This window comes from Podarcis liolepis, assembly GCF_965112155.1.
Source record: "Podarcis liolepis genome assembly, chromosome: 9".
Lineage (NCBI taxonomy): Eukaryota > Metazoa > Chordata > Lepidosauria > Squamata > Lacertidae > Podarcis > Podarcis liolepis.
The window spans coordinates 4,903,482-4,924,784 of NC_139564.1; the positions used below are offsets into that span (position 1 = coordinate 4,903,482).

Consider the following 21,303-nt stretch of genomic DNA (forward strand, 5'->3'; position numbering starts at 1 on the left):
TTGAAGGGGCAACAGGGTTTAGTGAGCAGGACGAGCTGGTGGCAGAGAGCAGTTCAGACTCTGAGGCTGAAGTGGAAGAGGGAGTTTAATGGTGTTGGACTTTCGGAGGAAGAGAGGAGAACTAGCCCCACTGTACATCAGGGAGGGCTGTGTGGAGAGAGTCTCTTCCTTTAAATTCCTAGGAGTTTATCTCAGTGAAGACCTTACTTGGAAAATCAATACAACCCAGGTGGTTAAGAAAGCCCAACAGAGACTCCATCTCCTCAGAGTCTTGCGGAAGAACAATGTCATTCAACATCTGATGATCTCCTTCTACCGGTCAACAATAGAAAGTGTCCTTTCATATTGCATCATGGTATGGTACGCTGGTTTGACATCGATAGGCAGTGCATACAGAGGGTGGTGAATACAGCACAAGATATTATGGGCTGTCCCGTGAATCTGCTGGATGAAATAACGGAAGAACGTTGCCTCAGGAGAGTTAGGAAAATTCCCAGGGATGATTCACACCCCGGCCGGCACTTTCTTGATCTCCTGCCCTCGGGCAGAAAGTATAGAATCATGATTAGTCGCACCAACAGGGTAAAGAACAGCTTCTATCCGTGGGCTGAATGGAAAGATAACAACAGGGCAACTGACTTTCGGGTTTGGTGTGTGTGCGTCAGTAAACGAGGGGAATTAAGACTAAGAGACCTGAATGGGGGGTGCTCATGTAATCTCACTGTGTACAAGTTGTACAAGTGACAATAAAGTATTTCAATTTCAATTTCAATTTCAATTTCAATTCAATTAAGAGGCTGCTAAAGAACGTGGGTGGCACTGTGGGTAAAACCTCAGTGCCTAGGGCTTGCCGATCGCATGGTCAGCGGTTCGAATCCCCGCGGCGGGGTGAGCTCCCATCTTTCGGTCCCAGCTCCTGCCCACCTAGCAGTTCGAAAGCACCCTTAAGTGCAAGTAGATAAATAGGTGCCGCTTTATAGCGGGAAGGTAAACGGCGTTTCCGTGTGCTGCGCTGGTGCCAGCTCGCCAGAGCAGCTTCGTCATGCTGGCCACGTGACCCAGAAGTGTCTGCGGACAGCGCTGGCCCCCCGCCTCTTAAGTGAGATGAGTTCATTGACATCTTTTGTGTTGCTGCATCTTTTGTGTTGCCCTCCAGTCTGACTCCAGCCCTCCACCCCTGTTCCAAACTTTCTTCAGGAAGGATATTTCTTGAGGTTTCTTGGGTATGTTTAGCCTGGAGAAAACTGAAATGCAATTAATAGATTATAGTTATAGGTTGTCACGTTGTAGGCTGCGTTAATATACTTTGTGAAAGTGGTAGATATTTAAATAGATGTAATGAAACAAAACAGTCTCCCGGTTGCTGATGTCACAATGACCTGAAGCTGTATGTTGAGAGAATCCTTTCCCTTGCTGCTGCTGCTCCTAGGAATAATAAACTCAGAGTTGGAATGGGTCCATTTGGGGTACGCGGAGTTTTCTCTCGCAGGTAAAAGCTCTAGTGGTTCCTTCCACCTCTATCAGCTTACCAGAAATATCTCTCCTGCCCACAGCTCTCCTGGAACAGTTAGGAGGCGTAGGCTGACAGTGGTAACAAACAAAACAACCGCACATTTCCTAAATATTAAAAAGCATTTGTGTTTATTTACTTATAAAAATCCTAGCCTGCTCTTTCTACTATTTGGCACTAATGGCTTACAAGTGCTAGAGTAGAAAATAATAACATGTCTTATAATAAGATATTCCATTACAGTGAACATAATGTAAAAAAGAAAAAATCCCATAATAAGAAGATAGGGTGCCCTCCAAATCAAACTCAACACACACACACAATGTAATAAGCATCATAAATGTTTGCGTTAACAAAACATCCAATTTGCCAGCAATGTCTCCAAAAATGACAACGGTGATGAAAGCACATCTATCAATCAAGTTTCTCATATGCCCACAAAAAGAAATTTATCCATCGGGAGCTCTCGGAAGATAAGAAACTACCTTATGCCAAGCCCCATCTACTTCAGTACTGTCTACTCTGACTGGCAGCAGTCGGGGATTCAGTTACGTGACATTCACACCCATGCCTGAGGATGCTGTCAGGGATTGAACCTGGGACCCTCTGCAGATCAGAGGCCTGAAATCCTCCTATCCAGATCCACCCCACCCCTGAATCAGGTGCTAGTTGGTTTAATACTTCAACCCTGTTTGTCCCAGGGATAATGATGCGGTTTTGGGGGGGGGGGGGAAATGTGGCAGTGAACTAGCACCCCCTTCTGGTGAGCCTTACATACCAAGACAGGTGAGCTACTACCTTTTCCACCTGCCTAGAATGCAAATTTAGCAACAGTGTGTTTGTGTTTGCATGCATAAAGGTAAAGGGACCCCTGACCATTAAGTCCAGTCGCGGACGACTCTGGGGTTGTGGTGCTCATCTCGCTTTACTGGCCGAGGAAGCCGGCGTTTGTCCGCAGACAGCTTCCGGGTCATGTGGCTAGAAGTCATTGGTAGCCCGCTCCTCCATGAATTTGTCCCAGGGGCCAGCAAGGTCAGGAAACTTTTTCAGCAGGGAGCTGGTCCACTGTCCCTCAGACCTTGTGGGGGGCCGGAATATATTGGGCGGGGGTGTGAACAAATTCCTATGCCCCACAAAGAACCCAGAGATGCATTTTAAATAAAAGGACACATTCTACTCATGTAAAAACAGGCTGATTCCCAGACCGTCCGCAGGCCGGATTTAGAAGGCAATTGGGCCGGATCCGGGCCCCCGGGCCTTAGTTTGCCTACCCATGGTCTAATCCATTTTTAAAGCCAAGTTAGTGGCTACTGCTACGTCTTGTGAGTGTAAATTTCTTAGCTTAAACCTGTGTTGTGTGAAGAAGTCCTCCATTCACTTTTACCAGTCCCAAATTTTGCAACATTTGATATTATATTTGGATGCCCATGAGTTCTAGTCTTACGGGAGTGTAAGAAAAACTTCTCTCTGTTCACTTCCTCCATCATCATTTCAGCGCCGGGCTTTTAAAGTTTTGTATCTTTGCCTCTTTTAATTCCCGCATTATTGCTGGCTTTATGGAGATCGGTTTGTCTTCCTGCATTGTATTGATTTTGCTGCATTGATTTTATTGGCCTTTGTATTTTATTCTGAACTGGGAATCCGATAGCGAAGGGCACTGTGCAAGCGCGCAATCGATCAAGCTGCAAATTCTGTTTCTGGACAACCTTGCACAGAATGCTGCCCACAACTGATATTCAGCAGGACTGAGAAAGAACGCTATTAATTTGTGCATGGCATGGAATTATGGAGTTGGAAGGGACCCTGAGGATCATCTAGTCGAACCCCCGGAAATACAGGAATACACAGCTGTCCCATACAGGGATCGAACCTGCAACCTTGGTGTCATCAGTTTTGTTTTGTTTTTTGAAGTTTTAATCGAGTTCGGGATTTTTACATACATTATATTATCTGCATTGAATTTTAAATTTCCTGTACATTTTTTTCCTTCCCCTCCCTTCCCACCCCCACCCCCCACATCCATTGGAAGGGTTCAAACTATTATCCTCAGCCATGGGCATAGTGACTTTAGTTTCCACCAAATGCCTTTTGTTCCAGTAGTTTTTCTCCACTGAAGATAGGGGTTCCATCTGTTCCTTATGGTGGTGGACTTCTCCTTCCACATTGTTTCCTGTGCCATGACTGCGACAATGTCCGTCTGAATAAGGTAAAGGTAAAGGGACCCCTGATCATTAGTTCCAGTCATGGATGACTCTGGGGTTGCGGCACTCATCTCACTTTATTGGCCGAGGGAGCCATGTGGTCATGTGGCCAGCATGACTAAGCCACTTCTGGCAAACCAGAGCAGCACACAGAAACGCCGTTTACCTTCCCGCTGGAGCGATACCTATTTATCTACTTGCACTTTGATGTGCTTTCGAACTGCTAGGTTGGCAGGAGCAGGGACCGAGCAATGGGAGCTCACCCTATCATGGGGTTTCGAACCGCCGACCTTCTGATCAGCAAGCCCTAGGCTCTGTGGTTTAACCCACATCACCACCCGCATCCCAGGTCCGTCTGAATAAGTTCAAACAAATAACTATTCCATGTCTCTGCTATCCATTTTCCTCTATCTTTCCAAGCTAAAGCTATCGTTGCCTTTCCCGCTAATATCATAGCTTTGAAGATAAACTGGTCAACTTTCTCTATAGCCGTGGTGTCATCAGCACCACCCTTTAACCAACTGAGCTATCCAGGAAGCATGGAGAAAGTGACAGAGGAAAGTTCTTCTCCCTCTTTCATAACACTAGAATTCATGGACATCCAGTGAAGCTGACAGTTGGTACATTCAGGAGAGTTTAAAGATTCTCATGGTTAACCTATGGAACTCCCTGCCACAGGAAGCAGCGATGGCCACCAACTTGAATGGCTTTAAAAGAGGAATGGACAAATTCATGGAGGAGGAGAGGGCTATCAATGGCTACCAGCCATGATGACTAAGTTCTGCCTCCACAGTTGCAGGGCTTCTGAATACTTCCTCTGTCCAGCATCTCCTCACCCCCCCCCCCCCCTTGTAGAGTTTCTTTCACTCCCAGGCTCCACTGCCTTCTTTCTCCATGCACAGACCAGTCACACGGGTTCAAACCAATGGCACAGAGCTTCACCCCCTCACCTTTTGGGAACAGACCCCTAAGCTACTATTTTTAGAAGGCTAGGTAAAGGACCCATGGAGGGTTAAGTCCAGTCAAAGGCAACTGTGGGGTTGCTGCTCTTATCTCGCTTTCAGGCCGAGGGAGCCGGCATTTGCCCACAGACAGTTTTCCAGGTCATGTGGCCAGCAGGACTAAACCGCTTCTGGTGCAACAGGACACTGTGACGGAAGCCAGAGCACATAGAAACGCCATTTACCTTCCCGCCGAAGTGGTACCTATTTATCTACTTGCACTGGTGTGATTTCAAACTGCTAGGTTGGCAGGAGCTGGGACAGAGCAATGGGAGCTCACACCATTGCAGGGATTCAAACCGCCAACCTTCTGATTGGCAAGCCCAAGAGGTCCAGTGGTTTAGACTGAGCATGGCTTAGTTAAAACTGAGGAGTTTCAGAAGTGAGCTTGTGGGTTTTATTTAGAATGCCCTAACTTCTCTCTCCACCCCCTCTGCAAAGGAAGCATGGTCATTAGTTGAACATAGATTTGTGTGCCTCAGTCATGGTCAATGAAATGGGGCACCACAAATCCACAGAGAGAAAGCAAGCTCTCCTCTCTCTACTGCTGAGCTGGGCATGGAGGGTTTCGTGTAGGAATCTGGAGTGCAGAATTATGCATCCTTTCTGACTGTGCAGGATGCCACCCTCACGGGAAGACCCTCCCAAAGGGAATGAACCCAAATATCCCTATGCATTGAAAATGCGGAGATATTTCCGAACAACTTTTTCCTCCTATTGAACCTCTTCAGTTTTCGTTTTTGAAATGCAGATTTGAGGCATCCAGGCAGAAAGCATAAGCCACGAGTCTTCGGGGCTCCTTTTTAAGGTATCAGTGTGGGAGCATCAAGTAGCCAGAGCGAATCCTGCTCATATATGCCCTTATTTCAAAACCCAACAATGGCCATTCCCTGAGAACTGGTTTTTTGAAATAAATAAAAAAATCAAATTAGCATAATGTAAATGCAAATCGGGGGAAAATTTGCATGCAATTATTTTGCTCCGTAGTGTTCCTCAGACCTCCTCCCGCCGCCGCCCCCGCCCCTCCCCGCACCGGTTCATTTCAGCTTCGCTTTCTGAGGCTGATCCAAAGCTGAACTGACTGGTGACAGGTAGGAAGAAAATGAAGGAAGGCGATAATGATGTTCGCATCCGCTGCACCATTATAAAAGGGCACCCGTTGCCCTCCTGAACCTCTACAAAGGGGGGCGGGCTACCCTCTCATGTTATTCTTTACAAGCAGCAACTGTACATAACCGATTAAAATTCCGCTCTGGCAAACCCAGCGTCGTCGTCGTCGTCCCCCCTCCAACTCCCCTCCTTCTCCTCCTCCAGCAGCAACGCTCTTGAACTTTACAGCCTCGATTTCCCTGCTCCTGATTACCCTGCCTCCCATTGTTCTGGAACAAACCCTGGCCCGTCCCTATCAAATGACTCGGGAGCAAATCGAGGCAGGAAGGTCCGAGGAGTGGCGGGGGCGCGGGAGGTGATGGAGGGTGGTCGGCGAGCGGCGCTCCTCGTCCCTTTGGAAAGCTCTGTCTGCTCCTGCCCCTTTAAGGCTGCTCCAGCTGTTCCCTGACCAGGCAGAGAGAAAGCAGCGTTTCGGAGCAGAGGCAGGCACAGAGCTGAGAAAAGCTGCGAGGAGGAAGAAGCCGGTGCACCCAGCTCCCGAAATTAAGCTGGCCTCTTTGCTTCCCACCCGCAACTCCCTGTTTTTGCGCACCGAGCCCAAGACGGACTGCAGGAGCTATGGATGTCCTGTCTACTTGACCTGATAGGGTACCTGATCTCCGCCTTGAATTCCAAACTGGGTGGCGAGTGTGGGGCTTTCATCCCCGCTTCTTCCTTTCTCCTCTCTGCGAGAAGTTTGCAAAGGAGACGGGAGGGGGGAGCCCGCTCGCTTGACTCGATCTCGAAGTTAGAGAGGGATATGAGAAGCAGGAGAAGCCCATCCGCTCCTTCCTGAGCCACCTTGGCAGGAACTGAAGGGCTAAGCCGTCCAGCAGAGATGCTCTCCCATCAGGACCAAGGCTGGGTCCCCCAAAGCGCTTGGGGATTCTTATGCGTTTGGGATTGAAGGGGTCAAGAACTGTCCTCTTTTGATTCCCTCCCCCCCTCCTCCTCCTCCTGAGCTTTTGCCACACGGGAAGAAGGGCCCGGGATCTAACCCAGGATGAAGGGGATCTTGTACATTTTCACGCTGATCCTGACAGGTGAGTGGAGAAGAAGCCCAGCTTCCCTCGGCGTGGCTTTTCAGCGCCAGATTTGCGGGTCGTCGGCTGCGGTCTGCGCGGTTCGTCTCCATGCATGCGCGGCTGTGCGCCGGGTTCAAAGATTTGCCAGGAAGCGTTTCCTGCTCCCGGAGGTGTCTGTCTCCCCACCGGCCAGGGCTGACCCCAGCGGGGAAGCCTATAAGTTGAGAGGCGGTGGGTGAGTGACCAGGTGTGAGGTCTGGAAGGGTGAATTCGCAAACGCAGGCTTTGCGAGGTCGCGTTGTTCCGTCGCGAATGGCTGGATCCATCATGACCCTCTCCCCAACCCACACTGCCTATGGACATACGGAATGTCAGCTTCCTGAAAAGCATGCTTTTCCTGGAAAAGGTCACCCTAAATCCACCCTTTTGCCCCTCGCCAGCTTCCCTGGCTATCTGGGCAAAAAACGTGGAGAGTGTGAGTGGGTTGAGAGGCAGCTAATCGGTGTCAAGTGGTCTGGGGGATGCGCCCCCAAATTCCGCCAAACCATTCCACGTTGGGGGAAAAGAGAGAGGTCATGTTTGGCGTTTGGCGGAGGGGGTCTTTTGCTAAGCCTGCGATCCACATTTAAAGGAAATGGAGAGAGAGAGAGAGAGAGAGAGAGAGAGAGAGAGAGAGAGAGAGAGAGAGAGAGAGAGAGATGAATCTAGCTTAGCATGTTTCTTAGTGGCAGTTAATTGCCATTTCAAAGCAAATGGTCTTTTCTTTTTTTGAGGGGTGGGTGATGTCATTAGACTGGATCTGAACATCCTCAGATGCTAAAAGCACATTCGGTTGGTAAGTTCCATCGCAATCAAGCTGGGATTGCATATGCTTGCTACTTGGAAGCAAACCCCACTGGCTCCTACTGAGCTTCCCTCGGAGTTGGCATGCTTCGGATCGCAGCCTTTAGTCTGTTGGTACATGTCTGGCTTGCCCTTAACTGTTCTCCGGCTGGTGCAACCAAGAAAAAGGGTCCCTCCTCTCTTAGCATAACGATTTTCTCCCTTGCTTGGAGATCCAGGAAGAGGAAAGTGATCTAGTTACAGAATCACTTAACAGTATTGACCAAAGTAATGGGTCAAGTTAATCTGATCAGACATTCTCTTGACTCAATTAAAACTGCCTGCGCTGAACTCTCTAGACTGGCCTCACTTTTTCACGGCCACTCAGAAGGACTTCGCATGTTCCAAAGCGAACAGGCTGAAAGAAACACACAATACCTTCTCCCCGGGGGACTGTGTTGCAAAACTGAGCCAACTCCAGTCCACGCTACCAGGCTCTCCCATGCCACCCTTTTGTGAGCAAACATGGGTGTGGGGCCTCACACAGCTATGGGCCGCCACTGTATTTATGTGGGAGCACCTTATTTTGTAGTGGGGGTGAAGCTTTCAGAGTTGTGGAGCTCATCAGTGCTCAGAGTCTTTCTTCCCCACTCTGTGCCAAAAGATACTCTTAAGCCACTGCTGTACAAATCTGATTGATTCTGGAAGACGTGCAGCTGCCCCTGCAAATGTACCCTTTCACACAGACCTCTGGGGTTGCTTGTGCACATGGGAGGCTGACCTGCGTGAAATGGGTCAGGACAGGTAACAAGGCCATCTTCTCTGGAGCGCAATGAGGTGGCATTGTGCTGTGTGCCAGAAGAAGACCTTGGAACTGGTGTCCACAAGAAAGGACAAGAGGGTGACTTTTCTCCTTCTGGGGCGCCAGAGAAGCTCCTGCACACGCTCCCCTGTCAAATAGCGGTAGGAGAGGAATTGCATTGAGGTCACATTTCGAAGTGAACCTACCTAAGTGCACTTTCTGAAACAATAACACATGGACCAAACGACAGCCGTCCTTCAAAATGTGCACTTCCCTGAATGTTGCAGTTCTCCAGCCAACGAATGTGTGCAAAAATGTATATAAAATGTACATAAAGATGCGTATTAGAGCAATGCTTAGGATGCATTGTATTTGGAGAAATTGTGCATTTATAGGAAAATGGCATGCAAACATGTGTCTATCTGGAGGAAACAGCACCCAAATGCTGGTGAATATATATCTGATGAGGAAATCTGGAGAACTGAATTTAAGATTGAAAATATAGGAAACCAAGAGAAAGTGAGATGGACAGCTCCACCCACACACCCCTTACTGTGCTTTTTATTTACTGGATTTGTATTCTGCTTCTCTAGCCCACAACCCCACGGAGCTCAGAAAGATATCTATGGGTTTCCCCCGCTTTTATCCTTGCAGCAAGGGATTATCCAGAAAGACAGAGAGGAGAGGGAAACAGGTCCAAGGTAACTCAGTGAGTTTTTGTAAGGATGTGGGAGAAATTTGTTTAGTTCACATTTTAGGGTGAACTCCCCAAATTCACACTTCCTGAATCAATACGCACACAAAAAAGAAACTCAGCTCGCATTTGAAATGAGCACTCTTCCGAATTTTGCAACGCAGTTCTGCAACCAGATACGCGTGCAAAAATTGCATCTTAGTGAAAACAATATACAGAAATGCATTACAGTGGAATGGACTTGCCTCAGAAAGCAATGGACTCTCCTTCACTGGAGGTTTTTAAACAGAGGCTGGATGGTCCCACGACCTAAATGGATTGTGCAAGTTAAACCTTAAATCTGCAAAGTTTGTGGACTGGCATGATGAATTTGGCTTCTGGTCTTAATAAGAGACACAAAAGGATCCAATGCCCTCCGAACCCTTCTTTCCTAATTGCAAGCTCTGATAAAGTCACCCTCCCAAACAAAGACACACACACACACACACACACACACACACACACACACACACACCATAGGAACCTAAGACACTCCCTCGCCCTGAGTCAGACCTGAGTCCATCTAGATCAATATTGTCTACTCTGACTGGCAACAGCTCTCCAGGGTTTGAGGAAGGAGACTATCCCAGCCCTACCTGAAGACTGAAGCTGGGACCTCCCCCTAACAACCAGACCTGACCTTTCCATCAGGCCACGCCGTCCTATCCTCAAGCTTCTCGTTGCAATCCTAAAGACCAAGGGATTTGTTGTAAAACCAAAGGAAAGGAAGCGAAGGTCCTTGAGATGTTGGATTCTGGGCTCAATCATTCCATGACCTCGTTGTATGGTTAAAGAACCTCAGATGACAGACACATAGCCTTAATCATCAGAGCTGACTCAAGGGTCGGGATGAAAGAAACTGGCCACTTGAAGTTATATGGCTTTAGCAGAAATGTTATAAAGAATTAAGTAAAAATAGACTGTTAATGGGCCAAAGGGGGGGGGGGAGGTTAGATTGTGTTAAGATAAACTATAGGACAAAAACTGGGAAAGATGTTAAGGATTTGCTGAAATAGCTAATTGAACTAGAATACAAGAAAGGGAGGTGTGAGGAGGTTGTCGAAATAAGTAAATGAAAGACAAGATATGAAAATATTGGATGTGTTTTTAATTGTTTCTGTCTTTGTTTTTGTTTTTGTTTTGTTAAGATAAGCAGTGTTTTTCCTTTTTTGCTTTTTATGTATTGTATTGTATTGTTTTGCTTTGTTTAACCCTTTTTCTTCTTTTTGTAATTATGAAATTCTTAATAAATATTATTTTAAAAAAGAAAGAAAAGAAACTGGCCACTTCAGTTTCGCTTGTATTCTTCTCTTGCTGAGCTGGGCAGCAAGTCTAGCTTTGGGGGAAAATTATGGAAGCCAGTCATTTAGATCCCAGCCTGGACCAGATTCTTTGCCCAGAGACTCTGTCCAGGAAAGAGATAAGCGAACCATCCCATTTCATTTCCTCCCCTCCTTTTTTTCAGTCTTACGCTCATTTTGCCACACTTCCACATAAGCGCTCTCTCTTTTTAAGTCCTGATCCAAATTGGCAGGATTTCAGGATGCATTCTTCTCATCTTCATTTATTGCCTTTTTATCCGGCCTTCCCCACCCCCACCCCCGCCACCGCCAAGGAGCTCAAGGTAGATCAGGTGGTTCTTCTGCTCTCCATTTAATCCGCACAACATCCCTGTGAGGTAGATTAGGCTGAGAGGCAGTGACTGGCCCTAGGCCACACTCAGGGAGCTTCATGGATAAGTGAGGATTCGAACTCTGCTCTCCCAGGTCCTGGCCTGCTGCTACACCAGCCTGGCAAATGCACACGTTTGTGTATGCAGTTTTACATAATATGCCCATTTTTGCAAGCTAATTTCCCGTACCTTATGCATGGTTTGTGTTCTTTCCGGCAATGCTTTCATCTAATTTATTTGTGTTTGGGGTTGGAGAACGGCAACACAAAATCTGGAGCAGTGCAATTTTAAAGCAATAGCCAGGGTATGATTCATTCATCATTTTGGGGAAGTGGGAATGTTTATCTATATTATCTATCGCATTTCTATCCCCTCTTTTCTCAAAGGAGCTCAAGGTTTCAAACCTAGATCTCCTCCTCCTCATTTTATCCGCACAACAACCCTGCGAAGCAGTAAGAGTAGCCCAAGGTCACCCAATGAGCTTCATAGCTTAGTGAGGATTTGAGACCAGGTCTCCCCAGTCCTAGTCCGACACTCTAACCACTACACCATACTGTCTCTCAGTGCTGAATGTTGCAGAAGGTTCTCAGGTGGGTTTATTCAGGAATAGCCCAGCGCTTCAAGTAATGCTGCCCTGGACAGCTGCCAAATTTGTGACTGAGCCAGCCCAAATCTTCATGGTTTCAACCATTCCCCACCCCCATTTTTTGGTCCCATCAACTCTCTGTCATTCTCCCCCTCTCTCTGAAAATCTTGGTATTCAAAGCTACACAGTGAAATTGACTGGCCTAAGGTTGAGGAAACAAGAAGACGGAGCTCTTTGCACAGTTCAGTGTGTGGAACTCCTTGCCACAAGATGGCATGCTGGCCAATTAAGTGTCTTTTAAGAAGGACTTGACAAATTCACAGAGGAGAGGTATAATGGGGCTTAACTGGACAAGAGAGTAGGAGTCCTCTCTGGGCATCTTTCCCCAACCCCAGCTTCTGATACCTGAGGGTATACTGCAACTGAACACGCAGGCTCTATTTAGGTACCATAAATTGCCATTAGGAAAATATGCTTGAGGCACCACTACCCTTTAAAAAAAAAGTGCAGGATTGATTGATTGATTGATTGATTGATTGATCAAAAAAGCTCATTTGATGAATCACTGGGCATGATTCCATCAGAACTAAGCATTGTTAAAAGAAATATCATTGGTTTCAGTGGGAAAGAATAAAGTGCATGGCTTTATAGGAGCCAGTATGGTGTAATGGTTAAGAGCAGAAGTCTCATAATCTGGGCAACCGGGTTCGCGTCTCCACTCCTCCACATGCAGCTGCTGGGTGAGCTTGGGCCAGTCACACTTCTTTGAAGTCTCTCAGCCCCACTCACCTCACAGAGTGTTTGTTGTGGGGGAGGAAGGGAAAGGAGAATGTTAGCCGCTTTGAGACTCCTTAAAGGGAGTGAAAGGCGGGATATCAAATCCAAACTCTTCTTCTTCTTCTTCTTTATTCCATGCCTATGTCAGTGTATCCTGTAACACAGGGCCGGTTCTACCGTTGGACGGAGTAAGGGACTGCCTCGGGCCGCAGGTTCTGGGGAGTGGCAGTGAGGTGTTGTGTAGACAGAACAGCCTGGGATAGGCAGCCAACCTACATTGGCTCCCAGTACGTTTCTGAGCACAATTCAAAGTGTTGGTGCTGACCTTGAAAGCCCTAAATGTCCTTGGTCCAGTATACCTGAAGGAGCATCTCCACCCCCATCGTTCTGCCCAGACACTGAGGTCCAGCGCCGAGGGCCTTCTGGCAGTTCCCTCACTGCGAGAAGTGAGGTTACAGGGAACCAGGCAGAGGGCCTTCTCGGTAGTGGCACCCGCCCTGTTGAACACCCTCCCATCAGATGTCAAAGAGATAAACAACTACCTGACATTTAGAAGACATCTGAAGGCAGCCCTGTTCAGGGAAGTTTTTAATGTGTGACATTTTGATGTATTTTTAATCTTTGTTGGAAGCCACCCAGAGTGGCTGGGGAAACCCAGCCAGATGGGTGGGGTAGAAATAAATTATTATTATTATTATTATTATTATTATTATTATTATTATTATTATTATTATTATTATTACCTGGTGCCCCCTAAGCTAGACTGCTGCCCTCAGGGGTGAAGAGGCAGATTGACAGATCCGCCTGCCACTCCAGGCAGCTTCTACGCATGGAGTCTGGAGGGCACCATCTTGTTTCTCGCCTTAGGCAACAAACTGCCTAGGGCCGGTCCTGCCCTGTGTCCTGACGTCAGAAATGACTCACAGGATGGGGCGGAGCCACTGTGCTAACTTTCTGGCAGGTGCCATGCATCTGTCCGTCTCCTTCTTCCTGCCACTGTTACCATTTCCCCACCTTCCCCTGCCTGCAGTGACCAATGAGGTTGTGTTGGGCGGGACTTAGGAAGTGGACATCCAGGGCCGGTTCAGCCATGAGACAAGGTGAAGCGGCTGCCTCAGGTGGCAGTCTCCACAGGGGCTGCAGTTCCTGTTGTCGATCTTCACTCACCCCTTCTTCCCTGGCAGGGATGGGCGCCATTTTGGGGTCCACCTCAGACGCCAAAATGTCTTGGGCTGTCGCGGTGCAGCATCAAGAAGGCACAGCATGAGCTGAAATTTGGAGAGCGTGAAATTGGGGAGACCCACTTCAGGTCTCCAATTCTGTGTCCTTGGTAACGTGTCATTCTGCCCTCAGGTCTCCCCAAGGCAGACAGATGCTCTGACATATATCACGGCCCGCCTCGTAACAGCGGCAGCAGCCTTGTTTGCAAACCCTCCTCTCTTTATTTTCATTTCCTATTACATTTAATTTGTGCCCCTGACATCGCCGTGTCCAATTATAATACGCTTTTTAAAACAACAGACTGCTCTCCTTTCTCCCATAATAAAGACTTGTGTGCCACGAGAAGGGATTGAGAGATCAGCTCTTGTTTACTCTTTGCTTCTCAGGGTTGCGGTGGGGGAAAGCAGGGATGGATTTGCTGTGATGTGTTTTGTACCAGCTCAAATTAGCATCTATACAGGTAGCAGAGGCTGCTAATTTCCATGGCGAAAGACGCGTAGCGGCCAGCGTCGGCATTTTCCTCTGACAGTTGGATTTCTCTGCTTCCTCCTCAGCTGTACCTGCTGGGCAATTCTTCTGAGGCTTTTATCATCTTCTTTTGCTTCCTTGCTGCTTCCACAAAATAGGGAAAAGTGAAAGGCCGATTCAGGCATCCTTACAGAATCAAAAAATTGGAGACGTGGAAGGGATCCTGAAAGATCAACTAGCGCAATCTCTGGCAGATGGCCATACAAACTTGGTTTAAAAACCTCCAGTGAAGGAGAGTTCACCACCTTCTCAGGTAGTCTGTTCCACTGTTGAAAAGCTCTTACAATCAGAAAGGTCTCCCTACTGTTTCATCAGAATCTCCTTTCTTGTTATATGAATCCATTGGTTCACATCCTACCTTCTAGAACAGCAGAAAGCAAGTTTGCTCCATCTTCCATGTGACAACCCTTAAGATATTTGAAGGTAGCTATCCCATCACCTCCCAGTCTCCTCTTTTCCAAGCCAAACATACTCAACTCCCTCAACCGTTCCTCATAAGGCTTGGTTTCCAGACCTTTGATCATCTTGATCACCTACACATGTTCCAGCTGCAGACATTCCAGGTTCTCAAATTGTGGTTTCCAGACCCTGGGTCATCTTGGTTACCCTCCTCTGCACACCTTCCAGATTGTCAACATCCTTATTAAATTGTGGCGCACAGAATTGGACACAGTATTCCAAGTGTGGTCTGACTAAGGCAGAATAAAAAGGCAAAGGGACCCCTGATCATTAGGTCCAGTCGTGGCCGACTCTGGAGTTGCGGTGCTCATCTCGCTCTATAGGCCGAGGGAGCCGGCATTTGTCCGCAGACAGCTTCCGGGTCATGTGGCCAGCATGACTAAGCCACTTCTGGCGAACCAGAGCAGCGCACAGAAACACCGTTTTCCTTCCCACTGGAGCGATACCTATTTATCTACTTGCACTTTGACGTGCTTTCGAACTGCTAGGTGGGCAGAAGCTGGGACCGAGTAACGGGAGCTCACCCCGTCGCGGGGATTCAAACCGCCAACCTTCTGATCAGCAAGTCCTAGGCTCTGTGGTTTAACCCACAGCGCTAGAGTGGTACTATTACCTTCCTAGATCTTGTCACTAGACTTCTGCTGATGCAGCCTAGAATAGCGTTAGCTTTTTTATTGCTGCCGCATCACCCTGTTGACTCATGAACTTGCCCCCGCCTCTCAACTTCCATTCTACAACATAGTTGCAGCACCCTCTGTGGCACCCCAGAGGCACTGTGCCGTGTGACCAAACCAGTCACCAGCACCCACCTCTATCCTATCTCTTCTCAGTCTCTTCTTTTTCAGATTAAACATACCCAGCTCCTTCAACTGTTCCTCATGAGGTTGGTTTCCAGACCCTTGCTCATCTCAGTCATTCTCCTCTTCTCACACTCCAGCTTGTCAACATCCTCCTTAAATCGTGGTGCCCAGAACTTAACACAGTATTTCGGGTGTGCTCTGACCATGGCAGAATAGAGTGGTCCTATGACTTCCCTTGATCTGGACACTAGACATCTGTTGATGCAGCCTAGAATAGCATGAGCTTTTTTTGTTGCTGCATCATGCTGTTGACTCGTGGTCAGCTTGTGGCCTACAAAGACCCCTAGATCCTTTTCACATGTACTGCTAGTAAGCCAGGTAAAGGTAAAGGAAAAAGGACCCCTGACCATTAGCTCGTCGTGACCGACTCTGGGGTTGTGGCACTCATCTTGCTTTATTGGCCAAGGGAGCCGGCGTACAGCTTCCAGGTCATGTGGCCAGCATGACTAAGCCACTTCTGGCGAACCAGAGCAGTGCACGGAAATGCCATTTACCTTCCACCGGAATGGTACCTATTTATCTACTTGCACTTTGATGTGCTTTCGAACTGCTAGGTTGGCAGGAGCTGGAACTGAGCAATGGGAGCTCACCCCATTGCGGGGATTCGAACCGCCGACCTTCTGATCAGCAAGCCCTAGGCTTTGTGGTTTAACCCACAGCGCCACCTGTGTCCCTAGTAAGCCAGGTATCCCCCCATCTTATATTGGTGCAGCTGGTTTTTCCTGCCAAGTGCAGAACCTGACATTTGCCCTTCTTGAAATTAATTTTGTTAGTTTGGGCTCAGTTCTCCGATCTGTAAAAGTCACATTGAATTCTGATTCTATCTTCTGCATGGCATTAGCTATCCCTCTCAGTTTAGCATCATCTGCAAATCTGATGAGCAGCCCCTCATCCTTTCCCAAAAAAACAATTACCATCACGCAAGAGGGAGAGGGGTGGGTTCTGATCTAACAGACTCATCTTATGTTCTTATGTTAAATGCCCGCCTGATAAGGCAACCAGGCTGGTGACTGCATAGAAATTGGCTTATTGGAAGCCCCACACTCATGGAACTCAATTTCATGTGATGTTAGGTGAGTGCCATCCATTGGTACTTTCAAATGGGCCTTGAAGACTCATCTTCTTTTGTCGACTGTCAGTGGCTGATCTGATCTGCCTTACAAAAGTAGTGCTAAGTTTTGATTTTGGTATAGTTATGTTTATGCTGAGCTATTGCACCTTTTGTGTTGTTGTTTTTAAGTTGCATTCTGGTGTGAAATGGTGCTTTTTAGCTGGTGTTAATCTGATTTTCCTCCCCCCCCCCAGTGTGTATTTCAGTGTGTATTTCCTCCCCCCCCCCCAGTGTGTATTTTTCTTGAAAAACGATCTCACAAGTTTGTCAAATAAATAAATGGTCTGCGTGATTTACATCCCGGGAAAATTTCTAGACCACATGGGGAACCTCTATCAGTAGGAAAGGCTTCCTGCTAGAGAATTTCAGCTCTTGGCAAGTCAAGGTCTGCAGGATCAGCCAGAGTTACACGGTGGAGGGATGAGTCCAGGGAACATGTTCCTGCTCTCTCCATTGAGGAAGGGCCATAGCTCAGTGAGAGAGCACCAACTTTGCATGCAAAATGTCCGTGGCTCAATACATAGCAGCATCTCATATGTAGACCTTAGCGCAGATATTAATATTTCACAGCATGAAGCAACTGGATGCACAAAAACTGACTCCTTTTGGAATAAAACTTTTTCCAGACCTGTAAGTATTATTCAGAACTTTACTTGCAGAACCTTCTTCAAAACAGGTACAAAACTATCAAAGACACATCCAAATAATTCCGTAAGGCATATGCCTGTTCAAGGCATAGGTTCATCTTCTTAAAAATAAAATAACTTATAATCAGAGCTGATAAACAGAGCTCTCTCTCTCTTCCACAGGTTCCATTAGCCTTCATTGCAGCCTCAGGCTGTTGAGCTCCTTGGGGTTAGTTATTTTCACATCCTTCTCCAACGGAGCCTGGGAACAAAAGACCCAAAGACCAAGTCCCCAAGAGGGCGATTTGCAGTTCAATACCCTCCCATGTGATCTAAGGTTAAACACAACTGTGCTAAGCTATCAGAGAACAATAACAGTTAATTATCAACCTGCTTAGAGAGCTCTTCTTCCTCTTCTTTAGCTTCAATGGGATTTTCTGGTTTAACCCTTTCAGCAATACACACAGGCATTCTCCACTTCAGTGTGAATTAAACAATTATACTTAACAGGCCTGGGAAATATTCCAGTTCAAACCATTCTAGTCCTTATGACATAAGAGCCTGCTGGATCAGGCTGGTGGCCCATTTATCTAGCATCCTGTTCCCAACAAGACGCCTTTGGGAAACCCACAGGCAGAATTCAAGTACATGGACACTGTCCCCTCCTGTGGCTTCTAGCAGTGGGTATTCAGGAGTCTTGCTGCCTCCAGCTGTGAAGGCAGAGAAGGACCACCATAGCTAGTAGCCATTGATAGCCCTCTCCTCTAAGATTTTGTTTAATCCATCTAAAGCAACGGTAGGCCCAATCACCTTCTCAATCCGGCCAGCGGATGGTCCAGGAATCAGCGTGTTTTTACATGAGTAGAAAGTGTCCTTTTATTTAAAATGCATCTCTGGGTTATTTGTGGGGCATAGGAATTCGTTCATTTTTTTTTTCCAAAATATAGTCTGGCCCCCCACAAGGTCTGAGGGACAGTGGACCAGCCCCCTGCTGAAAAAGTTTGCTGACCCCTGATCTAAAGCCATCTAGGTTGGTGGCCATCACTGTGAGTTCCACCTCTCAGCTACTCCAGAACATTTGCTGTCATAGGTAGTGCTTTGAGGATTCAGAAGAAGCGCCACTTAAAAATGGTGTTGTTGTTGTTGACATTTCTTCTGTAGTGCTTTTCTCCCCTCCGCAAATAATTCCTTTTCCTCCTGCCCCTCCTTGTTTTATGTCCCTTCCCAGACCCCTTTAGGAAAAAAAGAAAGAAAAGAAACTCTTTTCCTCTCCATCGCTCCTCTCTCTCCCTGGGCTGTCGTTTGTTACATACCATAACCCTGTAACTGTATAATTCATCTTTCTAAAAGCCTTCCGGGACGCAGGCTGTGTGAGCGATGCTGTAAAAACAGTTGTATTTTATCCTTGATTTATCGAGGCCCGCTGACAAAAACGTCTGGCTTAGCGGTACCTGCGCCATTTGGGCCGTTCCGACGGGACTCCGGCGGTATCCTTTTACACCCCGGCATGGATGCGTGCGTCAGAAGGAGGCCCACCGAACCGCCGGCGCTTTGAAGCCCACTTATTGATGTTGGGAAAGTGTTCCGGGTGTCTCAGTACTTCTCCTCGGGGTTTGGTTCTCGTCTCCTGCTCATCTTTCACATCCCATAGCCCCCCAAGGAGCAGTCTTGGCAAGGCGAGGTTTGAAATGGCCCAGAAGCACGGAATTGTCAAGATTTATGTCATAAAGACCCCCTGGTGGGTCTTCTCTGCTCAGCCCCGTCCTCCAAGCAAGGAGGAAAGCCAAGAGCCTCCTTCAGTCTGAGATCCATCTTTCGCTGGAACATTTTTCCTGCGGTTGGTGGCGTGTGGTCAAGTTTCTCAGCACGATGTCGGAGCTTCTTGGACTATGAACTCAACCAGGCTGTGTGCATTGCCAAAAGGCATCTGGGATCTGATGTGCCGGTTAAATGACACACATTTAAACCCATTGGGGAATCTGGCTTGAGTGGGGACCTTGGCAGTGAATGGCACTCCTCTTTGAACACCCTAAGTTCAGCAGAGAATGGGAGACCCCTGCTTTCAGTCGCATTGATGAGTGCAGTTTGTTTGATAGAGACTTGATGCAGGGTCTTCTCTGCAGTGGCACCGCAGTAATAAACCCCTATCCCCTTAGAGCAGGGATGCGGAAACTTGGTCAGCCCTTTCCCTTCTGGATTACCTCCTGAGGGCCATTGGGGGGGGCAGGGCAAGGGGGGAAATGGGTGGAGCAAGAAAAGTACACCATCCCTTTCTACAGCTGGCTAGTTTGCCCATCCATTCCACATTCGGACAAGCAAGAGGCAGTGTCGGGGTTCAAGGATGGATTCATTCCAGACAGAAACACTTGGGGGGTGAAGGAGCGTCAGTGAGGGATGTGGCCTGGGAGTGGCCAATGAGATGCTCTTTATGGGAAGCCACAAGTACGACTTTTGCGCAATAGCAGATTGTGATACCCAGAAACTGGGGCCTTTACACCTCCCTGACACCTCTGGTAGAAAGAATTTCTGGTGCTGCACCCGATGGGAAAGATCTCTGCCTGTCAGAGACCTTGGAGAGCTGCTGAGTGTCAGAGTAGACACTACAGGGGTAGAAGAGTCTTGCCTGGTCCAAGGCTGCTTCCAACATCCTTACAACTGCAGAGGTAGGAGATAAAGGTGCGGAGACTAACTCATACTAAACTTCACATTCATTTATGAACATTTCAGCGCATCAGGGCTCGTTATACACCCAGGAATTACGAGGAGGCTTGATTTGTCGTCCTGACTGTCTAATTATTTACAAGGTTTGGCAGCTTCGTTACGAAAAGCGTCTTTAATCTGCCAGCTCAAACATCCATCAAGAGCCAAGTGGAAGACAGCAGAATGAACCTGGGCTGGAGAGCCCAGGATATAGAGGTAGCATGCCTCTTTGGACCAGCTAGCAAACCTCACAGGGTTGTTGAGAGGATCACATAGTTAAATCACCATCTCTTCTGCCCAGAGGTTGTTGTTGGGGTCTTCAGGGAGGGGAGAGCAGCAGTTTAGCCGGTAGAAAACATCATCTTTCCGACTGGCAGTGGGTGGCCTATTCCGTGCAGAGGGAGTCCCTGCTATGGATGGGGCAATGGAAGATTGGGGAAGAAATTCAGTCCAGTTTTTGTTGGAAAGTGAACCTACCTGTTTTGCACTTTCTCAAATGACATGTGAGCCAAAATGCATCCTTCGTTCAAAATCCACAGCGCTCCAAATTTTGTGCTGCGGTTACCCAGCTGAGTAACGCCTAGAAAAAATGCATGCACTGGGTAAAGTGGGCATATAAAAATGCATGTCTTAGGGAAATTAAAACATGCTGAATATTGGTGGGAATCACTTTGCAATTCCGTGCAATATTGCATGCCAGTGTATATACTGAAAGCCAGTTTGATGTGGTGGTTAGAGTGTCGGACAAGGACCTGGGAGACCAGGGTTCGAATCCTGGCTTGACCATGAAGCTCGCTGGGCGACCTTGGCCAGTCAATGCCTCCCAGCCTAACCTCCCTCACAGGGTTGTTGTGAGGATGAAACAAAGAGAACTGTGTGTTATTATATATATATTATTTATACCTCTCCGGTTTCCTTCATAGTGACTCAAGGCTGCATACAGGTAAAAATAAGAGCAGCTAAAAACATGGGGGGGGGGTAATTAAAAAGCAATTAAACATGTATAGTGTTAAAATTCTCTCCCTCCCTCCCTGTCAAAAACATACAGATAATTACAATGAAAACAGCCCAGGGCCAGCCCTTTCATTAAAAGCAGTCACCGCCTTGAGCTCCTTGTAAGAAAGATGTGGAGATAGAAATAGGAGAGAGAGAGAGAGAGAGAGAGAGAGAGAGAGAGAGAGAGAGAGAGAGAGAGAGAGAACAGGAAAAATTCACACAAAAATGTTGGTGGATCTTCATGAGCCTTTTTCTTTTCTTTTTGAATAAAATCACAAACCAAACCGGAAAAATGAGAAACTGAGAGAGGTGGAAATGGGTGGATTCCCACTTCCCGAGGTTGAGACCCAGGACCCCCTTAATACAGACCCCCTTCTCTGATCCTGCCCATTTCCTTGATGTCCCTTTTGTGGGAAATCAGTAATGGCTCGCCCTCAGTGGAAGCCTCCTCTGGCGGCAGCACTTACCACGCCTTATGGAAGCGGCTGACACAACAGCTGAGCTTTCTTCTGAGTGATTTGGTG

At 47.5% G+C, this 21,303-nt stretch overlaps 1 protein-coding gene across 2 annotated transcripts in view; it reads left to right on the forward strand.

The window, feature by feature from the left end:
- Window positions 1-6,013: 6,013 nt before the first annotated feature.
- Window positions 6,014-21,303, forward strand: part of GFRA4 (GDNF family receptor alpha 4) — a 127,872-nt gene continuing 112,582 nt past the window's right edge. The window contains exon 1 of one of the 2 annotated variants that reach the window (XM_083458887.1): window positions 6,014-6,904. In XM_083458887.1, coding sequence (XP_083315013.1) covers window positions 6,865-6,904 — 40 coding nt within the window. In that variant the 5' untranslated portion in view covers window positions 6,014-6,864. The remainder of the gene's footprint in view (window positions 6,905-21,303) is intronic. The other variant, XM_083458886.1, reaches the window with a different exon arrangement.